The sequence below is a fragment of the Hemicordylus capensis genome, chromosome 2, assembly GCF_027244095.1.
Source record: "Hemicordylus capensis ecotype Gifberg chromosome 2, rHemCap1.1.pri, whole genome shotgun sequence".
Classification (NCBI taxonomy): Eukaryota; Metazoa; Chordata; class Lepidosauria; order Squamata; family Cordylidae; genus Hemicordylus; species Hemicordylus capensis.
Genome location: NC_069658.1, coordinates 253,309,804 through 253,330,597, shown reverse-complemented (window position 1 = coordinate 253,330,597; position 20,794 = coordinate 253,309,804). Strand labels below are relative to the sequence as shown.

At 46.0% G+C, this 20,794-nt stretch overlaps 1 protein-coding gene across 2 annotated transcripts in view; it reads left to right on the top strand.

Moving 5' to 3' along the window:
• The first annotated feature begins 6,451 nt into the window (after positions 1–6,451).
• The window catches only part of SLC44A4 (solute carrier family 44 member 4), a 65,067-nt gene continuing 50,724 nt past the window's right edge, over positions 6,452–20,794 (top strand). For both annotated transcript variants that reach the window (XM_053295542.1, XM_053295541.1), the window contains exon 1: positions 6,452–6,652. In XM_053295542.1, the coding sequence (XP_053151517.1) occupies positions 6,626–6,652 (27 nt within the window). In that variant the 5' untranslated portion in view covers positions 6,452–6,625. The remainder of the gene's footprint in view (positions 6,653–20,794) is intronic.

Sequence of the window (20,794 nt, the reverse complement as noted above, 5' to 3'; positions counted from 1 at the left end):
GAGAGAACTTGGCATCTGCATATATGAGCACAGTGAAATGAGTAGGATAGGAACCTGAGGGAGGGGACCCATAGTTCGTTGGGATATTACCAAAAAGGCTCCAGGTTCCATTCCCAGCACTTGTGTATCAGGACTGGGAAATACTTCTTTCAAATAAGCTCTCTCTCTATTCTAAATAGTCAATAAAGCCAGTTCTGAAAGTAGAATGCCCGCAAGGGAGGGGGTGCTTCCCAGTGTACTGCATGGAGTGCTGCCTGTATGACTCTCTGCCTGAGAGGCAGACGTCCTGGGAATGCACTCAGTGGAAAGAGCTCCTGCTCCTGGCTCAGAGGGAAAAGGTTCCTTCCCTTAAAGCCAAGGTGGCTGGCCTGGAGAAGCTCAGGGAGGCGGAGAGGTATGTGGGTGAGAGCCTGAGGGATGTGATAGAGGCATCCCACTCCCAGGCTGATAGCTCCTTGGCTATTGGAGAATGAAGGTTTCGGGAAGGAGGACATCAGTCTGAGGAAGATGGGAATGCTCCCTTAGAAGGACCCCTTCCTTGGATGATGCACCCATATCCTCTTGCACAGAGGATACTCCTCCAGGGATTGGGGGCCTCCTAGTAGTGAGTGATTAGATCATTAGGAGCAGGGGTGCACCTAGGTATTTTTGATGCCTGGACCCAAGGCTAAAAGGCTTCAGAGGGACCCCCTCCTGCTGTGAGCCCCCCGTTAATTTTTTTTAAAAAAACACCTCTTGTGCACAAGCAGGCCTCCTCAGCCCGCACACATACACAGCATTTATTTATTGTTGTTTGTTTGTTTATTCGATTTATATATTACCCTTCCAAAATGGCTCAGGGTGCTTTACATTGAAACAAAACAATTAAAATCAATTAACAATTAAAAACAGAGATTATAAAACAGTTGCAAGAGTAAGTGTGACTCTGTTGGTCCTTTTGGACCTCTCAGTGGCTTTTAATACCATTGACCATAGTATCCTTCTCTGGCGCACTTGAGGGGGTTGGGGGTGGGAGGCACTGCTTTGTAGTGGTTCCACTCTTACCTCTCGGGTAGATTCCAGACGATGTCCCTCGGTGACTGTTGTTCTTCGAAAACTGAACTTCGGTATGGTGTCCCTCAGGGTTCCATATTGTCTCTGATGTTTAACATCTACATGAAACCACTGGGAGAGATCATCAGGAGATTTGGTGCAGGGTGTTATCAGTATGCTGATGGCACCCAAATCTATTTCTCCATGTCAACATCATTGGGAGAAGGCATCACCTCCCTAAATACCTGCCTGGAGGCAGTGATGGGCTGGATGAGAGGTAACAAGCTGAGGCTGAATCCAGATAAGACGGAGGTACTTATTGTGCAGGGTCGGAACTTGGGAGATGATTTTGATCTGCCATTTCTGGATAGGATCACACTTCCCCAGAAGGAACAGGTATGCAGTCTGGGGGTGCTTCTGGACACAAACCTCTCCCTGGTGTCCCAGTTTGAAGCAGTGGCCAGAGGTTCCTTTTATCAGCTTCAGCTGATACGCCAGCTGCATCCATTTCTTGAGATAAATGACCTCAGAACAGTGGTACATCTGCTGGTCACCTCCAGACTTGATTACTGCAATGCACTCTATGTGGGGCTGCCTTTGTATGTCGTCCGGAAACTGCAGTTGGTCCAGAATTGTATGCTGGTCTCTGACTGTAATAAAGCTTGATTGATTGATTGATTGATATGCTGACTGTGCCTTAGAACAGTTGGTTGCGGAACCAACCAGAAAGAAGGCAACCTTGGACTTCTCCTGAGTGGTGCCCAAGACCTGATGCAAGATGTCAGAGTTGTAGAACCAATGGGGAACAATGACCATAGTGTGATCTAGGTCAGCGTATATGCAAGTGGAGCACTGCCAAGGAAGTCCAACACAGATACACTGGACTTCAGAAGAGGAAACTACTAAAAAATGAGGTGACTTGTAAAAAGGAAACTGAAAAGGAAAGTCATGAGGATCAAATCACTCCAGAAAGCATGACACTTATTTAAAACCAGAAGAATAAAAGTTCAGTTGGAATGTATACCAAGAAGGAGAAAAGGTAGCACCAAGTTCAGGAGGACGCCAGCATGGCTAACAAACAGGAGTCAGGGAAGATCTAAAAGGGAAGAAGAATGTCTTTAGAAAATGGAAGTCCTACCTGAATGAAGAGAAGAAAAAGGGACATAAACTGTGGCAAAAGAAATTGAAGGAGCAGGGGCGGAGCTACCATTGGGCAAACGGGTTCAAAGAACCCAGCCTATGCCCAATCAGGGGCCACGCCCCCCACGTCTGATGTCAGACGCGGGGGTGCTGGTTTAGCTCCTGAGCAGGGACCACGCGGCCCCCGTTCAGCAGTTAAATGGCCGCTGCAGTCGTGGTGCGGCCAGGAGCGGCTCATCCCTGCTTTTAAGGCAAGGAAGAGCTGCTCCTGGCTGCGCCTAAGTAGCTCCTGAAGAGGCCACGCGGCTCCTTCAGGAGTTAAATGGCCGGCACTGCGTTCGCAGCACGGCCAGGAGCGGCTCTTCCCAGGGAAGAGCCGCTCCTGGCTGCGCTGCAAACGCAGCACCAGCCTACAGGAGTTGGACTCCATCTCCCGAACGGAGCCTTGCTGATGTTAGACATGGGGGGTGGGTGGCAGGGTGAATGGGGCCGCCGCCGCACATGGGCTGCCAGCAGTCAGGCTCCGCGCCTGGGAAGGAGGCAATAAGGGATGCAAAAAAGAGAGTCTGAGGAGCATATAGTTAGAAGTGTCGAGGGGAGTAACAAAATATACCAGAAGAAGAAAACCTGCCAGGGAGGCGGTTGGACCCTTAGACGATGAGGGCATGATAGGAATTATTAAGGAGGATAAGTAGATTGCAGAGAAGCCAATCCATCTTCTTTGCATCCATCTTCACGGCGCAGCTGACTATATACCCTCTCCAGAACTGAGCTTCTCAGGTTTGGAGGCTGAAGAACTGGGCCAATATGAGGTGATGTTCCAAACTGTCTCGAAAAACTAAAAAGTAACATATCACCAAGGAACTCAAATGTGAAATTGCTGATTTCCTAGCAAAAATATGTAACTTGTCCCTACAATCAGGCTCTGGATCAGAGGACTGGAAAGTACCTAATATAACTCTGATTTTCAAAAAGGGATCCAGGGGGAATCTGGGAAACTACAGGCCAGTTAACTTAATTTTGGTGCCTGTTAAATTGATGGAAAGCATACGTAAGGACAAAATTGTTAAACATATAGGGAAAAGGCCTTGTTGAAGGAGAACCAGCATGGCTTTTGCAAGGACAAGTCTTGCCTCACTAACCTGTTGGAGTTCTTTGAGAGTGTCAACAGGTATGTGGACAAAGATGATCTGGTTGACATAGACTTGGACTTCTAAAAAGCTTTTGACAGAGTTCCCTACCAAAGGTTCTTGAGTAAACTTAGCCATCATGGGATAAGGGGAAAGGTCCATGTGTTGATTGATAACTGGTTGAACGACAGGAAACAGAGGGTAGGAATAAACTGACAGTTTCACAATGGGATCTTTACTGGGACCAGTGCTCGTTAACTTATTCATAAATGATCTAGACGTTGGAATAACCAGCAAAGTGGCAAAATTTGCAGATGACACTAAATTGTTTATATCCCCCTGCTAACTGGGCAAAGAGGCACCTTTTACTGTGGTGATTCTCCTTATTTAGCAGGGGGAGAGTAACTGGCCCTATCCACCCCCAGGACAGTACCTCCAGTGACTGTTGCTGGTGTCTATCTTGTGTTTCCTTTTAGATTGTGAGCCCTTTGAGGACAGGGATCCATCTTACTTTATTTGTTTGTTTGTTTGTTTGCTTGTTTTTTCTCTGTGTAAACCACCTTGAGCCATTTTTGGAAGGGTGGTATAGAAATAGAATTAATAATAATAATAATAATAATAATAATAATAATAATAATAATAATAATAATTAATAATGTAAAACCTGCAGGGGGAGCAGTCTCGCGAAAACTTACAACCCGGAAAAACAACACCTTCTTTACTCTGGATATACGACGCCCTAGCTCTATATCACAGCGATCAAATCCGAAACAAGGCATTGGAAATGTGAATGGCACACTTCTGTCAGCGTAGGGATTGCAGTGTCACAACTCAGGAAGTGTGGAAGCACACTTCTGAGATCCGACGTGACCCCATTGCAGGGTGTAATCTGGGAAGTGCCCTGGAGTACTGTGAGCAATTCTGGTTATCACATCTAAAGAAGGACATTGTAGAACTGGGAAAGGTGCAGAAGAGGGCAACCAAGATGATCAGGGGCCTAGAGAGCACCTCTCTTATGAGGCAAGGCTACAACACTTGGAGCTATTTAGTTTAGAAAAAAGATGACTGCAGGGAGACATGATAGAGGTCTATAAAACCATGCATGGTGTGGAGAAAGAGGATAGAGAGAAATTCTTCTCCCTCTCACAGAACACTAGAACCAGGGGTCATCCCCTGAAATTGATTGCCAGGAAATCTAGGACCAGTGAACGGAAGTACTTTTTCACACAATGCATAACCCACTTGTGGAATTCTCTGCCACAAGATGTGGTGCCAGCCAACAACCCGGATGGCTTTAGGAGGGGTTTGGATAACTTCATGGCAAACGGAGTGGTGGTCTTGGAAGAGTAACTTTTCCAACCTTAACCTGCCTCACTGGGTCATGAAAGGCTGAAACACCCTGCTGTTTGAGCTCCTTTGTTGAAAAAGCAGGATGCACACCTGAGATGGGTTGATTCTTGGCACATTATTGACCTAACTTGCTTCATGGAGTTTGGCTGAGGATGCAACTAACGTACAGATATGTTGTAACAGATTTTTCCTCAGTGGGAAGTGTGGGGGGAGGAGGGACTTGCCAGTTTGTTCTTATGTTGAGAGGCCTCGTGGATCTCTCTCTAAAGAGAAGGAAAAACTTTTCCAGGCACATCAGCTTTCCCCCAAATTGTACTACAGTGGCAGGAGAAGCTGCAGTTGATTAGTTTCTTCCATTTGTGCAGATATTAATGGTACAAAGGCCTACCAGCTACCAACTTTTTCTGGCAAGGCTCCTATGCATTTTAACAACTTCTTGTCATGCATATAGGTCACAATAATATTTCCTAGCATTAAGTGGAAATAAATAAAAATAAAATAAATAAATAAATAAAATAAATAAAAATAAAGCTTCTCCTGTTACATTTCAATTTTATATGTATCAGCATATTTGTCCTTCGTTGCCTCTTTACTGTCTGTTTTAGCTTGTATGTGTCAGAGTCTTCAGGAACATAGATGGGTGGTCTTTGCTTTGTAACTCTGTAAATTGTCATGCACAGTGATGGTGAGATTTTAAATGTATTCCTCATCTGTTAACTCTGGGTAGTTTACAATAAACAAAACAAAGAAAGATATAACAATACAGTAAAACAATAGAAAACAGTTGGAAACAGCTTAAATAACAACAGACCATTCCACCATATAGATATGAGAGCAGCAAACTGCAAGCTTGGCAGACTCTTTCTTGGCAACATCTTTCTGTCCTAGGCAGCCGTTAAATGTACAGAAGCACTACCAGGAAAAATGTTGGCAACCTAGTTCTCAGCTTATGGATCTGCCATATTTTTACAATACAATACAATTATTGTATTGTTTTAACTTTTATATGTGTTATATGTTGTTGTTGTTGTTGCTGTTGTTATTAATTCAATTTCTATACCGCCCTTCCAAAAATGGCTCAGGGCGGTTTACACAGAGAAGTAATACATTTCTGATAATAATAAATAAATGAACTGTTTTAACTTTTATATGTGTTTTAATTGTTGTTAGCCGCCCAGAGACGTAAGTTTGGGCAGGGTATATATTTAATAAATAAAATAAAATAAATAAAATAAATATTTTTCTTGCATGTCATGGCATCTGATAAAGGGAGATTATAGCCCCATTCAGAAATTTTTGTTTTACATGCATTCAAGTGTCTGCACACATGTACTATGTTTTCTTGCAAATTACTATACCTGTGGTCATGTTAAAAATGGACCTGGGTACAGGACTCCTCAAATGCAGGGTACAGATAGGAAGTGTATGACTGTATGCCTTTGAACATAATGTGTGAATAGCTATATCCGTACACTATACAAGGTTGTGCCTACGCTGAGCATAACGTGAGAATAGGCTTATAGGTTGCAGGTTTTTTTTCAGTAATGAAACGGGACTCGCTTTGGAGGTAGGAGATCAAGGGGAAAGTTTGGAGCACTGAGTGAGTTCTGCCCACGTGGGACGCAAAGGAAAGGGTCCCGGCCAGCTGTGGTCGGCGTGCAGTGGGTTAACACGCAGCTGTTGCTGGTGGGGGCGTGGGCTGGACTCAGCTGTGCAGAAAGGGGCGTGCCTGGGCTGAAACAGGTGAGCGTGGCCAGCAGGTGTGTGTGTCGCTGTATGCTCAAGAGAGGGAGGCGGTGATGTCATCGGGGGCGGGGAGGACGAGGACTGCCAGGCAACAGGTTCCACTCCTCAGAGAGAACCTTTCGAACAATCCAACTTCTTCCTGTAGAGTTCTGAAATCAGGTGGTGCCTGACTGAGTCTCCCTTCTCCCGCCACAGCATGGGGGGCAAGGGGAAACGGGCGGAAGGCGATGGTTCTTCCTCCTCCAGCCCCTATGGTGAGTTTGCTGACTGGGTTTTGCAGGTGTCTGGGGAAAGCTGGTGGAGGAAAGGGCGTGAGTCGGTCGGGGGAAGCGGGATGGGGGCCTCGGCTTGAAAACCGAGGCGGGCTATGGAAAGAGAATGGGATGAGTTTGTTTCGGAGTGTAACAAAAGTTTCTTGTTTCTGGAATCCAGAGCAGTCCTTTCCTGGGAGTTCTCTGGTGTTTATGTGGGAGATGGGCAGCTCGCTAAGGGGTTAGGGTAGAAAACTGATGCTGGGCTGGGTGTTAGTGGGAACACCAGAAGAAAGACTGAGTATTATAGGGGTAATTTGTTGGGTGTGTGTGTGTGTGTGTGTGACCTTTGTCCCATATGTGAGCTTTCTGAAAGGAATATAAGCCTGCTCTACAAATTCTATTCGAAGGAGCCTATTCTAACATACACAGAAGTGACCTATGTATGGGGAATCCCAATGTGTCTGTACTATGAAAATTGCACACACCCTCTTGCACATATATATGTTGATGGATGATATTGTATAGCACATTGTGGATATAAAATACCTTTCCTTCAAACTTCCACAGCACTCCAGCAAAATGTGTGGCAGTGGCAGGGGTGAACTATGAGGGGTGAGGTGTCTGGCCCTTTTAATGCTGCCTGTGTGGGGTGTAAAAACAGGAAGTAGTTTTTAAATTGAAATATGTTTGTGGACATTTGGGACTGAACTTGATTGATCTTTACCCTGCTCCCCACCTACCCCTAAAAATTCCAGAGGCTTAAAAAGTAGGTGGCTGGACCAGGAGGTGGGTGGATTTAGCTGGTGAATGTTGGGGGGCAAGGTTGTCTGAAAGGGGTATGAGAGTGGGGGCCACATGCAGAGGTACTCCTATCCCTGGACTTTGTCTAGGGCCTCCATACCCTCTTTAGGACAAATCTTTAGACCCCCAAATCCTCTTTAGGACAAATCCATCTGTCCTGGGTGATGTGGCTTGTGCCCTCAAGAACCTATGTGTTAAGAAAGGATGCTTAACTCACAGCAGGGCGTGGGGGCTGGAGGGGGGAGGCTCCAAAGGCCTTTAGGGCCAGGCTCCAAAATTACCTAGGTGCATCTCTGGGCCCGATGAGCCACCTAATGGTGCAGCGGGGAAAATGCTTGATTAACAAGCAGAAGGTTGCTGGTTCGAATCCCCGCTAGTACTGTATCAGGCAGCAGTGATATAGGAAGATGCTGAAAGGCATCATCTCATACTGCGTGGGAGGAGGCAATGGTAAACCCCCCCTGTATTCTACTAAAGACAACCACAGGGCTCTGTCACCGGGAATCGAAATCGACTTGATGGCACACTTTACCTTATCTCTGGGCCCATTCTGTGTAGACTCTTATAGTTCCAGCAGGGCTGGGGCAATATTGATTCGTTATCACTGTATTTGCCCCTGCACAAGCTAGGGGTGGCTCTAGCTGGGGGACTATCCTGGGAATTGCAAGTTCAGTAGTTGGGGTAGGATTTGGGCCCGGAAGCTTCAAACTACTTGAAGGCGGTTGGTTGAGAAGGCAGGGGACCTCCTTGGGTGGAAAAGACTTGAGTGTAAACTATGAGAGGGTATGCACTTCATGCTAACTGCACCTCATTTTATTTATTCATAAATTACGTGTGTATCCGTCTGTCCTTTCTCCAAGGAGTCCAGAGCAATGTTAATGGTTATGGCTGGATTATTGTTTATACTTCATTGGACTGAGGAAGATTTCGAAACTTAGTCTCGGTGCTAAAAGTTCCACATTGTTTAATTCTATAATCTCAGCTTACTGTTCTTCATATTACTACCTAAAGATGAAAATACAATAGGTAAACCTTTCACTATTTGTGTTTTCACTATTTCTTATTCTATTGATAATGTAACTTCATTATCAGTTGGGTACTTATTGGGGTTTTTTTGGTGTTTTTTTAAAAGGATTATATCTTGGTTTTGGTACCTATCCCCGTCTCATCTTCAGTCTCCCTGGTCCTAGTCCAGCACTCTAACCACTACACCACACTGGCTTTTATGTAGTGCTTTAAGATGATCACAGTGCTGCTTATACGTTATCTTGTAATCCTTACAGTAACCCTGTATGGTGGGGGGTCAGTACTGCAGATGGGGCACTGAGGCTAAGTGAGGGTTGCCTAAAGCCACCTAGTGAATTCTTGGTAGAGGCCTTCCTGACGTATCTCAGTTCCTTGGCCACCAGCTCTTGTTGTCAGAAGCAGTCCTATACGTTCTCCTTGGAGTTACTTTCTTTATCTCCTGTTGATTGGTTCTGCCATTCAAGAGGATAAATCTTCCTCCTCCTCCTATGCAGCTAACACAACTGTTCTCCCCCCCCCCCGCTTCCTGTTTCCCAAGGATACCACAAAATGGTGCTTGTTTGTTGCAAGGTGAGGTGCTGGGGCTTTAGCTTGCCTACAAGCTTATGTTCTCTCGGGCAACAGAGGTGTTGTGCTGACGTATAGTTGCAAGGGGAGGTGCTGGTTAAGAGAGGTCACTGTGCACAGAGCCAACCCAACCATGAACCAGATTGATGTGGGCTCCCTCAGGCAGATCATGGATTGCTTCTCGGGGGCAGCATTGCAGCTCACCCAGTACCTGAACCATGGATGGCCTGCCAATGAGAGAGAGAGTAAAATGGCACCACTTCTTTTTCTCATCCCATTTTCCCCCCTTCTTATTTTGAGATATTTGAAAGAAGGATGTAACTGGAGTGTAACTCTAATAGTGGGGAGGAAAGGAGAAAATGGTGTCTGGTGCTTTGCTTCAGGCAGCAAAATGGCATGGACTGGCACCAGCTCTGCACATGCTCTGTTGCGCTCGTCAGCTCTTAACTAGGCTTGCAACTGTGTTGGTTCTTCATGTAATGGAACTAAACTAAATGGACCAGCATTCATGTTCCTAACTCTGCCATGACTTTGTAAGGTCAGGATACATGCTACATTTAGTCAGAACATCAAATTACTTCAGAATGCAGTTGTTTGTTTAATTGCCAGTATAAATGGAAGGGAGCATGTTATACTAGTGCTAAAATAGCTCCACTGCTCTAGATTTTGCTTCTGTGCACAATTCAAAGTGCTGGTATTGCTTTTTTAAAAATTCCTAAATGGTCTCGACTTGTGTTACTTAAGACAGGGGCTCCCAGCCTTGAGTCCCCAGATGTTGGCCATTGTGGCTGGGGATGATGGGAGTTGTAGTCCAGCAACCACATCTGGGAACCCAAAGTTGGGAGCACCTGACCTAAGAGTGTGCCTTTTCCTCCCCTTTGCCATCCCAAACACACCAAGATCCTGGTGAGATACTTTCTACATTTTGAGTTCTGATTGGTTAGGACAAGGATAAGGCTCCTTCATTGGTAGCCCCATTCTCCAGAATTTCCTCCTGGGGGAAGCTCCCTTCTTGCCTTCTAAAAAACTAGGTAAAATGTTTTGCTCAGCATCTGGAGAGAGACGCAAACTGACTTGTTACAGCTTCACAGGGCTTTTGGTCTATATTTTTGGTAACCTGTAGCTGTTATCTGTAATGGTAAGAATATGAACATGGAAAATATTTATATACTGCTTTTCAACAAAAGTTCCCGAAGTGGTTTACATAGATAAATAAATAAAATGGCTCCTTGTCCCCAAAGGGCTCACAATCTAAAAAAGAAATATAAGATAGACATGAGCAACATCCACTGGAGGAATACTGTGCCGGAGTCAGACAGGTCCAGTTGCTCTCCCCCTGCTAAATAAAGAGAACTGCCACTTTAAAAATTTGCCTCTTTGCTCATTTAGCAGGGGACCGTAAGCCCACAGTGAATATCTGGCCCACAATTAATTGGGCTAGAACTTTGCAGTCTCTTTGGCTCTCTGCCCACAGAATGCCATTTTGTGTATTGAGGGTTACTTGAATGGATAGATAACTGATCGAATCCTATGTGTACAAATGTATGTTTTGCCATGTATACTTGTAGTGGGAAGCCACAGTGGTGACTTCTTAGCTTGTGTACATGTAGCAAAACACACTCATGTGTCGCCACATGTGACAAATTACACACTAGATCTTACATCTTGGTTGGAGGAGTCTTCAAACTAAGTTCCCTTGTTCGAAGTTAGGAATAGAAAGCAAACCTTGCTTGCAGCTTTACTGTACAGTTGAGTCTTCCTTATACTTACAGCATTTATTTCAAAGTGCTGTAGGAACTGCTAGGGCTTCAAGCTTTTTTGATGGAAGGTGCCTTTTTTCTATATCGGTACAAAGAGATGGATAGAAAAATGAATGACACATGGAAGGTGGATGGTTCTACTTAGGAAAATTTTTGTCACCACACCAGCCCTTGCTAGCAAGGCACAAACTGAAACTTGATCACTGCTCTCTGTTTGCTAATATTGAAATGTATGACTTTGTTTTGTACAGAGACTGTTGATTTATCTAACTTGGCACTGTTTAATCTGACTGGCATGTATACTGAGCTATAGTTCCTCCCTAAAATTGGTAAGGTGGTCATAGAACCATAGATTTTTAGAATGGGAAGGGACCTTGGAGGTCGTTCTGTATCCTCTTAAATTGCCTATAGTTAATGGAAGCATATGGAAGCTTTCAGACTATGCAGGCATCTCTATCGGGCAGAATGGAAAGACAGTTAGTGCACTGGTTGGGACTTAACTTGGAATACTGGGTGCTTTCCAGATTACATCCTGCAACGGGGTCACGGCGGATCTTGGAAGTGTGATTACACACTTCCTGTGTAGTGACACTGCAGTCCCTACGCTGACAGCAGGGTGCTGTTCACATTTCCGATGCCTTGTTTCAAATTTAATGGCTGTGATATAGTGCTATGACGTCATGTATCTGGCATTTAAAAGTTGCTGGTTTTTCGGGTTGTTAGTTTCCACAAGATTGCTCCCCCTGCTGTTTACATTTCAGATGCGATCTGCCTGAATAGAAGCATTTTGCTGCTGTTGAGCAGCTATCTGGAAAGCGCCCAGGCTGATTAATAAACTCAACAACTTATATACTGAAGCATTTGTATAACAAGCAAAGCTGTACTAGTGCAAAAATTGCATAGTTGCAGTAAAAAACAGAATTGCACTGTAGCATGCAAAGGTTCCCTTTAAAACACATGAGGCATGTTGCAGGTTGCACAACTGTTGTGCAAGCACAAGCTTAAGAACATAAGAACAGCCCTGCTGGTTCAGTCCCAAGGCCCATCTAGTCCAGCATCCTGTTTCACACAGTGGCCCACCAGATGCCACTGGAAGCCTACAGCAGGAGTTGAGGGCGTGCCCTCTCTCCTGCTGTTACTCCCCTGCAACTGGTACTTAGAGGCATCCTGCCTTAGAAAAATGCTATCGCCTATAAGCTTGCTTGCAGTAGTGTGACACTAGCCTAGGACACTAACACCAGACTTGGTGCAAGCAGCTAGCTCAACAGCTTTGCATTAGTTCAATGTCCTTGTGCAAGCGCTCTGTTAGAATGTTAGCCTCCGTGTCTAGTTCTGGGCACCATAATTTCGGAACACTGATCGACTTAAATCGTTCAGAGGTGGGTAACAAAGGTGGTGACAGGTCTGGAAACCAAGTCCTATGAGGAATGGTTGAGGAACTGGGTATGTTTAGCCTGGAAAAGAGACGATTAAGAGTAGATACGATGGCTAACTTCAAATATCTGGAAGGCTTTCACTTGGGAGGAGTGGGATTGTTGCTGCCAAGGGCAGGACAAGAACCAAGCAGTTGCATTTATAAGGAAGCAGATTCAGACTAGACACGGGGAGACAATTAACTACTGCAAGAGCAGTTTGACGGTGCAACGGTCTGTCTTGTGCAGTGGTGGGCTGCTCTTTGCTGGAAGCTTCTCAAACAGGTTGGATGGCCATCTGTCAGAGATGCTTTAGCCATTTCCTGTACTGAGCAGAGGATTAGACTAGAAAGGACCACCTCCAAGATCCCTTCTGACTCTAACATGTGATCATTCTATTGGCTACAACAGCCCCTTCCACCTGGTTGGTTGAGGGGCTCTGGATGAGCAGGGGGTGGAGCCTGCTGCTGGGGTGCAGCCCCCCCCCACCCTCTCCATGTCTTCGTTGATATTTGATAGTCCCTCCTGAGCATCGTAAGAAGCATCCGTATACATGTCCGTGTAATTAGTTACTTCAAGGCATAATGGCTAATCTCTGGGCTCTTCAAACACTGGTTGCATGGTTACTGGTTCTAATGTGAACACAAGATAGCTTTCTCCTGTTGAAAAGGCTGATTCCTCTTAGCGCCTTGCCGTTCCTGGATGCTGCAAATTCTTCTGCCATGACTTTGTGGCATGTGCTGGCAAACAGCCCAAATCATTCCATAGGTTTACGCCCTGATCTTGGGTTATACCCTACGTCTTGCCCCTGACCTTGGAGGCTTGTAGCAAGGAAGGTGATTTGGCAGAGCAATAAATCGTGAGTGACGACCGCTTTTGCTGGAGTCGGAACACCTTCGCAGGCATCAGAAGCTGTCCAAGTGAATGATTTGTTCAGCTTCACAGCCATGTTGCTCAGAGTTCAGGAATGACCAAGCGTCTGGCAGGGAGCCATGGTTAATGTACATTCTTGTATTCTTGTTGTTTACTTCCCCTCTTTTTCATTTCCCTCTGCTCTCTTGCTAAATTTAGCTCTGTGGGGCAGAGACCTTCTTTCTTTTTTTCATTTATATCCCACTCTTCCTCCAGGGAGCCCAGAGAGGTATACATGGTTAGCTTTCTCCTCACAACAACCAGGTCTAGATGGTGAAAAAAGTCAATACCCATTACCCCCCAAAAGTTATGGGAAACAGAGGATGCTTTTCACCAATGTCTCCACTTTGCATAAAATTTGCATATGTTTATTGGTATTATATATGCATATTTTGATAAATACACCTCACCAGCGTGAAGCTGATGACCAGGTGAGCTGTTTAGGTGCAGGGTTCTCAAGGCCTCAGTTTCTTAACAGTAAATTCACTTCCTAGTTAGGTGTTTCTCTCTCTCTCCTCCTCCTCCTCCTCCTGCACAGGTCACCCAGCCTGCAACTTCTCCTCTTGGCTCAAGGAAGGGCAGCCAGCTCGCTACTGAGCTGGCCTCTTTGAACGCTTGCGCGGTGGTGTGTGCAGGGTCTCCCACTCACTTGTTGTTCTCTACGGCTACAAACATTTATATACCACTTCTCAACAGAAGGTTGCATAAGATGCTCCCCTGTCTCCAAAGGGCTCACAGTCTAAAAAGAAAGGCAAGGTTGCACCTGCATTGGCCACTGAAAGAATGCTGTGCTGGGGTTGGATCAGGCCAGTTGCTCTCCCTATGATAAATAGAAGAGATTCATCACTTTAAAGGGTGTCTTTTTACTCGGTTCGCAGGGGTAATTACTAACTGAGTGACGTTAGTTAGCGAACTGCCAACTTCTCACCGCTGCCACCACACGAAGGAAGCAAGCGGCACCTCCCAGGCCTACCTAGCCGTGCTCCTGCATCATGTGGCTCTGAAATGTGCTGCTGAAGCAGAAACTCTACCCTGGCTTTCCCATTGGGTAGATGTTCAGTAGGATGCCAGCAGGGCAAAGAGAAGAAAAGTGGCTTACTATTTTCTAACCTCCCCTTCTTGGGCAAGGTGTTGGAGAGCATGGTGGTGTCTCAACTCCAGGCAGCCTGGGATGAATTGGGTCACTTAGATCCTTTCCAGTCAGGCTTCTAGCATGGATACAGGATGGCCTTGGTTGCCCTGGTGGATGACCCACACCGGGAGGGACAGAGGGAGTGTGACTCTGTTGATTCTCCTGGACCCCTCAGCAGCTTTCGATACCATCAACCATGATATCCTTCTGGGTCATCTCTCCACATTGGGACTTGGGGGCATGGTTATATGGTGACTCTGCTCCTATCTGGAGGGTCCTACTCAGAAGGTGGTGCTGTGGGACACCTTCTCCACCCTTTGGCCTATGGCGTGCCACAGGGATCTATTCTGTCCCCTAAGCTGTTTAACATCTACATGAAACCTCTGGGAGAGGTCCTTCATGGGTGTGGGTTGTGGTGCCATTAAAATGCTGATGACACCCAGCTCTATCTATCGTTTAGGTCAGCAGGCACAAGGGAGGCAGTAGATGCTGTGAAGCAAGGTTTGGAGGCTGTTCTGGACTGGACTGGATTGCGGCAAACAAGCTGGAACTTAATTTAGATGTGCTCTGGGGTGGTAAATCTGGTCTTGGGTGGGGTCACACTCCCCCTGAAAGACGAAGTCTGCCGTTTGGGGGTGTTTTTGGACCCGATTCTGTCCTTGGAGACACAGGTGATGGTGTTGTGCAGAAGTGCTTTTTACCAGCTACAGCTGGTACACCAGTTGTGACCCTGCTTGGAGAAGTTGGACCTGACCTCGGTCACTCATGCTTTGGTAACATCTAGATTGGACTACTGCAATGTGCTCTATGTGGGGCTGCCCTTGAAGATGGTTTGGAAGCTTCAGCTGGTCCAGAACATGGCAGCAAGGATGCTCGTGGGTGGAAGACACTTCATGAGTGTCATACCCATCCTGTGGTGGCTTCATTGGTTACTGGTCTGCTCCCAGGCTAGATTCAAGGTGCTGGTCTTGACTTTTAAAGCTCTATATGGCCGGGGTACCTGTTGGACCACATTAACCCATATGAACCTGCCAGGACCCTCCACCCAGCATCTTGGGCCCTGCTCATGGCCTCACCACTAACAGAAATCCAGTTGGCAGGGACTTGACAGGGCTTTTTTTGTTGTTGTCCCTCAGCTTTGGAACACTCTCCTTGAAGAGCTTCACTATACTCCCTCCCTCAGTGTTTGTAAAAATAAAATAAAAAATCTGTTAAAGATGCTTTTAAATGTGTTTGCTGTATATATCTGGTAGGGTCTATAGTTTTCAGTTTTTATAGATCTCAGTTCTTAGCTTTTTATTTTTAATTTGGAACTTTAATTGTTTTTTTAAAAAAATAACTTTTATTCTTTTATTTTACATTGTATCTATTTTATTAATGTTGTGAGCCACTCCGAGCAGCAGTATACTGGAGGGGCAGGGTATAAATATTTTAAATAAACAAAATAAAATGAGCGCAAAGTGTTCTGAGCAAACAAAACTTTCCCGCTGCTCCCCAGAACTGCAGACACCATGACAAATGCAAAAAAGTCATTTGGTCCCCAAATAGTTGTATGTCCTCTATAAAAGTCCCTATTAAGTAACCCTGTCTATAAATGAGATATGGGAAAGCACATTGGAGCTGCCTCCAATAGGTGAGTCCCCTTTGTCCTAATACCCGAAGCCATAGCTCAGTGCTCTGAATGCAGAAAGTCCTGGGTTCAGTCCTGTTGTCACCTGTTAAAACGATATCTGGCTGCAGAGGCGGGAAAGACTCTTTCTTGAAATGCTCAGAGTAGACTGAAGACTCAAGTGAAAGGGGAAACGAAGGGGGGCTCTTAATATAATTATCTGAGTTACTTGTATAGCCACCTTTCAAGCTGAGCCCCTCAAAGCTGTGGCAGGTGAGGTCTGATGTAAATAGCCACACATTGACTTGCCTCACCAGATTCATCCCCTGCCTTCTAAAACAGTAGCTAAGGAGGATGTTTCAAGGTTAGGGGCAGGGCCCCCTCTAATCTGAGTGCTGCTCTGACTCTAGTTCAAGGCAGCTGCGCATGGGGTGGCCACAGCCTCCAACAGTCAGACCTAGATTTGAACTTGCATCCCCTTTTCTGAGCAAGGATCCAGCTCAGTTTCCCTTGTGCATCTGATAAAAAAGGGTCCTGGTTTACAAAAGTGCAGCCACAATGATATAGCTTTTTAAGGTGGCAGAGGGCACTCTGCTACTTTTCTTACAACCTGCTGATCTCAACATTCCTGGTCCCATTTTCTGAAGTAGATTTCAGTGTTGTCTAATTCGAAGTGTCTCGCTTTCATCTAACAAGCATTGGAGACATGCCCCGTTAATGATGCTCTGGATGACTCTGACATTTAATTATCCCCCCCTCCCCACTGCCGTTCATGGAGAAATGATCTAGTTGCTTGTTCTTGGGTGAGGAGCGTGTTGGCTTGTTTGGTCACAAGGGTGCAGCCCAGCAAGAGGAAGGCGGATGTTTGCTTATGACTGCCTAGCTCAAGAACAAGGAAATGCAAAATCCCTTTATTTTATGGACTCCCAATCGAGGTTAAGGCAAGGACAGTTTTCTCCTCTAGCCAGCAGGAAGCAAAACCCTAAATGTATGGCATAATCTGCCCAATTTGTGGATAACTGAGAGAAACTCTCTTCTGGTTTTTTATTACAAGAAGATAGGTTGCCGAGTGAAAGTTACTAATGGGTACTAGCACCTGGAACATGCAATCTGCCTTGCTTGATTGAGCCAAGGGTCACTCTAGTCCAATGGATAAGCTGGTGATTCTGGGAAGTGTATAAAGAGATAACATAAGAACAGCCTTGCTGGATCAGGCACAAGGTCCATCTAGTCCAGCATCCTGTTTCACACAGTGGCCCACCAGATGCCTCTGGAAGCCTACAGCCAAGTGGTATGTGCATGCCCTCTCTCCTGCTGTGGCTCCCCTGCAACTGGTATTGAGAGGCAGCGTGCCTCTGAGGCTGGAGATGGCCCACAGCCACCAGACTAGTAGCCATTGGTAGACCTGTCTTCCATGAATCTGTCTAAACCCCTTTTAAAGCCATCCAAGTTGGTGGCCATCACCACATCCCATGGCAAGGAATTCCATAGATTAATTATGCACTGTGTGAAAAAGTACTTCTGCTTGTCGGCCCTAAATTTCCCAACCTTCAGTTTCATGGGATGATCCCTGGTTCTAGTGTTGTGAGAGAAGGAGAAAAATTTCTCTTTGTCTACCCTCTCCACTCCATGCATAATTTTATACACTTCGATCATGTCTCGCCTTAGTCGCCTCTTTTCCAAGGTAAAGAGCCCCAGATGCTGTAGCCTAGCCTCATAAGGAAGGTGCTGCAGTCCCCTGATCATTTTGGTTGCCCTCTTCTGCACATTTTCCAGTTCTACAATGTAAGATGTAAGTCTGCCCTATTTGTGCCTAGCAACTAGTTATTCAGAGCACATCTGCACTGTCTCCAGATGTGGAGGTTCCTGATAGCCATCATTTGGAATTGTCCATTCAGCTTCTAAACTTAAAGCTGGCACTACCCAAAGTTTTCTTTAGTGTGCAACCAGCCACCAAACATGCTGTTGCCCTCCCCCCCCCGCAAAAGTGCAGTTCTAAAATATTTGCAAGGCCAGCCCAGCCCATCCACCATGTAGGCCTAAGCTAGGATACCTATTCGGGGGATGGGGGCACCACCAACTGCCCAAGTAAAAGAATAAGGTTCTTGTGGGTTCATCCACTGCCCCACACCATGGAATACCAGCCAGGTATCCACATTTTGCTAGGCACAGGTGCTGGTGCCTGCCCACAGTGCTGCCTGCAGGGCTAAGACAGGCTTTAGAACGTACTCCCTGCCAAAATAAAAGCCTCCGCATTTCTGACAGCTTTAAAAAAGGGCTGTTAAGACACATCTATTCACCCAGGCTTTTAATTAGACTTAGATAATCTTTCATTGTGTTAATGTTTTAACTTTGTTTTTATGCCGTGTTGTGTTGTAAACTCCCCAGAGACGTGAGTTCTGGGCAGTGTACAAATATGCTAAATAAAGGAAAGGGGGTGTTTTGCTGTCTGAGCGAAAGTTGAGTGGGGCGGCCCCACTTCCTGGCTGGTCTCTAGCTTGCTTTCCTTCTCTCCTCACCCCACAGCATGAGCGCGTTCTCTCTGTGCCCCCTCCCTGTCTCCCTCCTCTCTGTTACTGCTGTAGCTGCTCAGGTGGGAGCCTCCATCCTGGTTTTTCAAGTGTCTAGACTCAAAACAGGAAATAAGTGGTTCTTGTGATGGTTGGGTTGGCTTGGCTGTGGCTGGGCCTGGTTTGTCCCAGAGGGCAGCTCCTCACAGCACCATTAAAAAGGAGACAGAGTTTGACCCTAAAGATTGCAAGGCCATCAGGTTTCCAGGTGGCAGCAACAGAGAAAGGGCGGGCATCAGGCAGACTCTGAGGTGAGCCCCTAAACTCTTTTTCCTCGGAGATCCTCCACTGAGCTCAAGCTGGGAGCAGAAGTCAAGCCGGGCAACAGCTCAAGTTAAAACTGAGGCTCTGCACTCCTTGATTGATGCATAGGAACATAGGAAACTGCCATCTACTGAGGTCTATCTAGCTCAGTATTGTCTTCACAGACTGGCAGCGGCTTCTCCAAGGTTGCAGGCAGGAATCCCTCTCAGCCCTATCTTGGAGAAGCCAGAGAGGGAACTTGAAACCTTCTGCTCTTCCCAGAGCGGCTTCATCCCCTGAGGGGAATATCTTGCAGTGCTCACACATCAAGTCTCCCATTCATCTGCAACCAGGGCATACCCTGCTTAGCTATGGGGACAAGTCATGCTTGCTACCACAAGACCAGCTCTCCTCTCCATGCAGGGCACCAAAGTCTAACTTTTCCTGGTGCCAAAAAAGCCAGGCCCTGAACATTTGTGCAGTTCAAAAATTCAAAGTGAAGCAAAAGTTTTATATTATATTAGGTGATTTTAAAAGTGACAATCATGCGGAAACTAAAGTGAGTTGTCCAGATTCCCCTAGAACCCAGACCCTGATCAAACCTACTCATTTCTCTTCCTGCCCCATCCCCCTGCCATCAAAGATGCTTCTTACGATTGTTGCTCTCCCTGGAGTGTATTCACCAATGAATGTAACATTCTTCTGAAATGTTGCCATCAAATTCCCAGTTCTGCGGCTTCTAAGAGTCACGGAATGTGACTCTAGGCGACAAAGTACGTGTGCACAGACAACTAAAATGCACAGGTGTGTATTTTAGTGGCACATGCTGTGTGCATGGATTACACTTGCATGTCATTGTGCAGTTCTGAATCTTCTTTAAAGCCCTTGTACTGGCCATCGCTATATCTTGGGCCAGTCGTTGTGTGAAGTATTTTCTTCCGTCCATCCTAAATCTACTGTTCGTTGCATAATCCCGAGTTTCTGTATTAATTTACTCACTGTATGCTCTACACTTGAAACTTTTATTCCAGAAGTGGAGGGATAGCTCTGGTTACTCAGTGGTTAGAGAAGGGACTCTGCGCTTCAGGCTCGGGAGCGCTCTGTCCAGAATTACAGTTCATGTTCCGATGACTGGCTATATTTCTATTGTTCCAACTTAATTGGGGAAGAGAAGGCAACAATCAAATTTCATAAATAAAATTTGGAAGATTGTAACCTTACACACAAAGTGCCTACGTCTGAAATTGTGAAGCTTGTGTGCATGACACCAGTCGTGAATTATGAAGGTGTGTTTTGGCTGGCTGAGTGTCTCCACCAGACAAACCGGTGGTAAGACGGACCTCCTCAGATGACCTTAATGTGCTGTGGGGATCATGCAGAAGAAGGTGCTTTCGGACATAACTTGGACCTAAGCCATTCAGGGCTTTAAAGGTAATAACCAGCACTTTGTATTTTGCCCGGAAACATATCGGCAGCCAGTGTAACTGTTTCAAAACAGGCATAATATGGTCTCTCCGGGTTGCCCCAGAAACCAATCTGGCTGCCGCATTCTGAACTAACTGAATTTCCGGACTATACAAAGGCAGCCCCATGTAGAGTGCATTGCAAAACTCCAGGCCTGGAGGTTACCAGCTGATACACCACTGTTTTAATGTAGATATTGAAAATCATTGGTGACAGAACGGAGCCCTGAGGGACTCCATATAACAGCTCCCATTTTGAGGAGAAACTGTCACCAAGCTCCACCATCTGGAAGCTACCCGAGAGATAGGAATTGAACCACTGTAAAGCAGTGCCCCCTATCCCCAACTCTTTCAGGCGATCCAGAAGGATACCATGGTCGATGGTATCAAACGCCGCCAAGAGATCGAGAAGAACCAGCCAGAGTCACACTAGCTCTGTCTGTTCCCTGGTAAAGGTCATCCATCAGGCTGACCAAGGCTGTCTCCACCCCATAGCCCGCTCTAAAGCCAGTTTGAAATGAGTCTAGATAATCAGTTTCCTCCAAAACTTCCTGGAGCTGGTCGGCCACCACCCTCTCAATCACCTTGCCCAACCAAGACAGATTGGAGATTGGCTTGTATCCACTGCGAAGGGGTCTAGGGAAGGC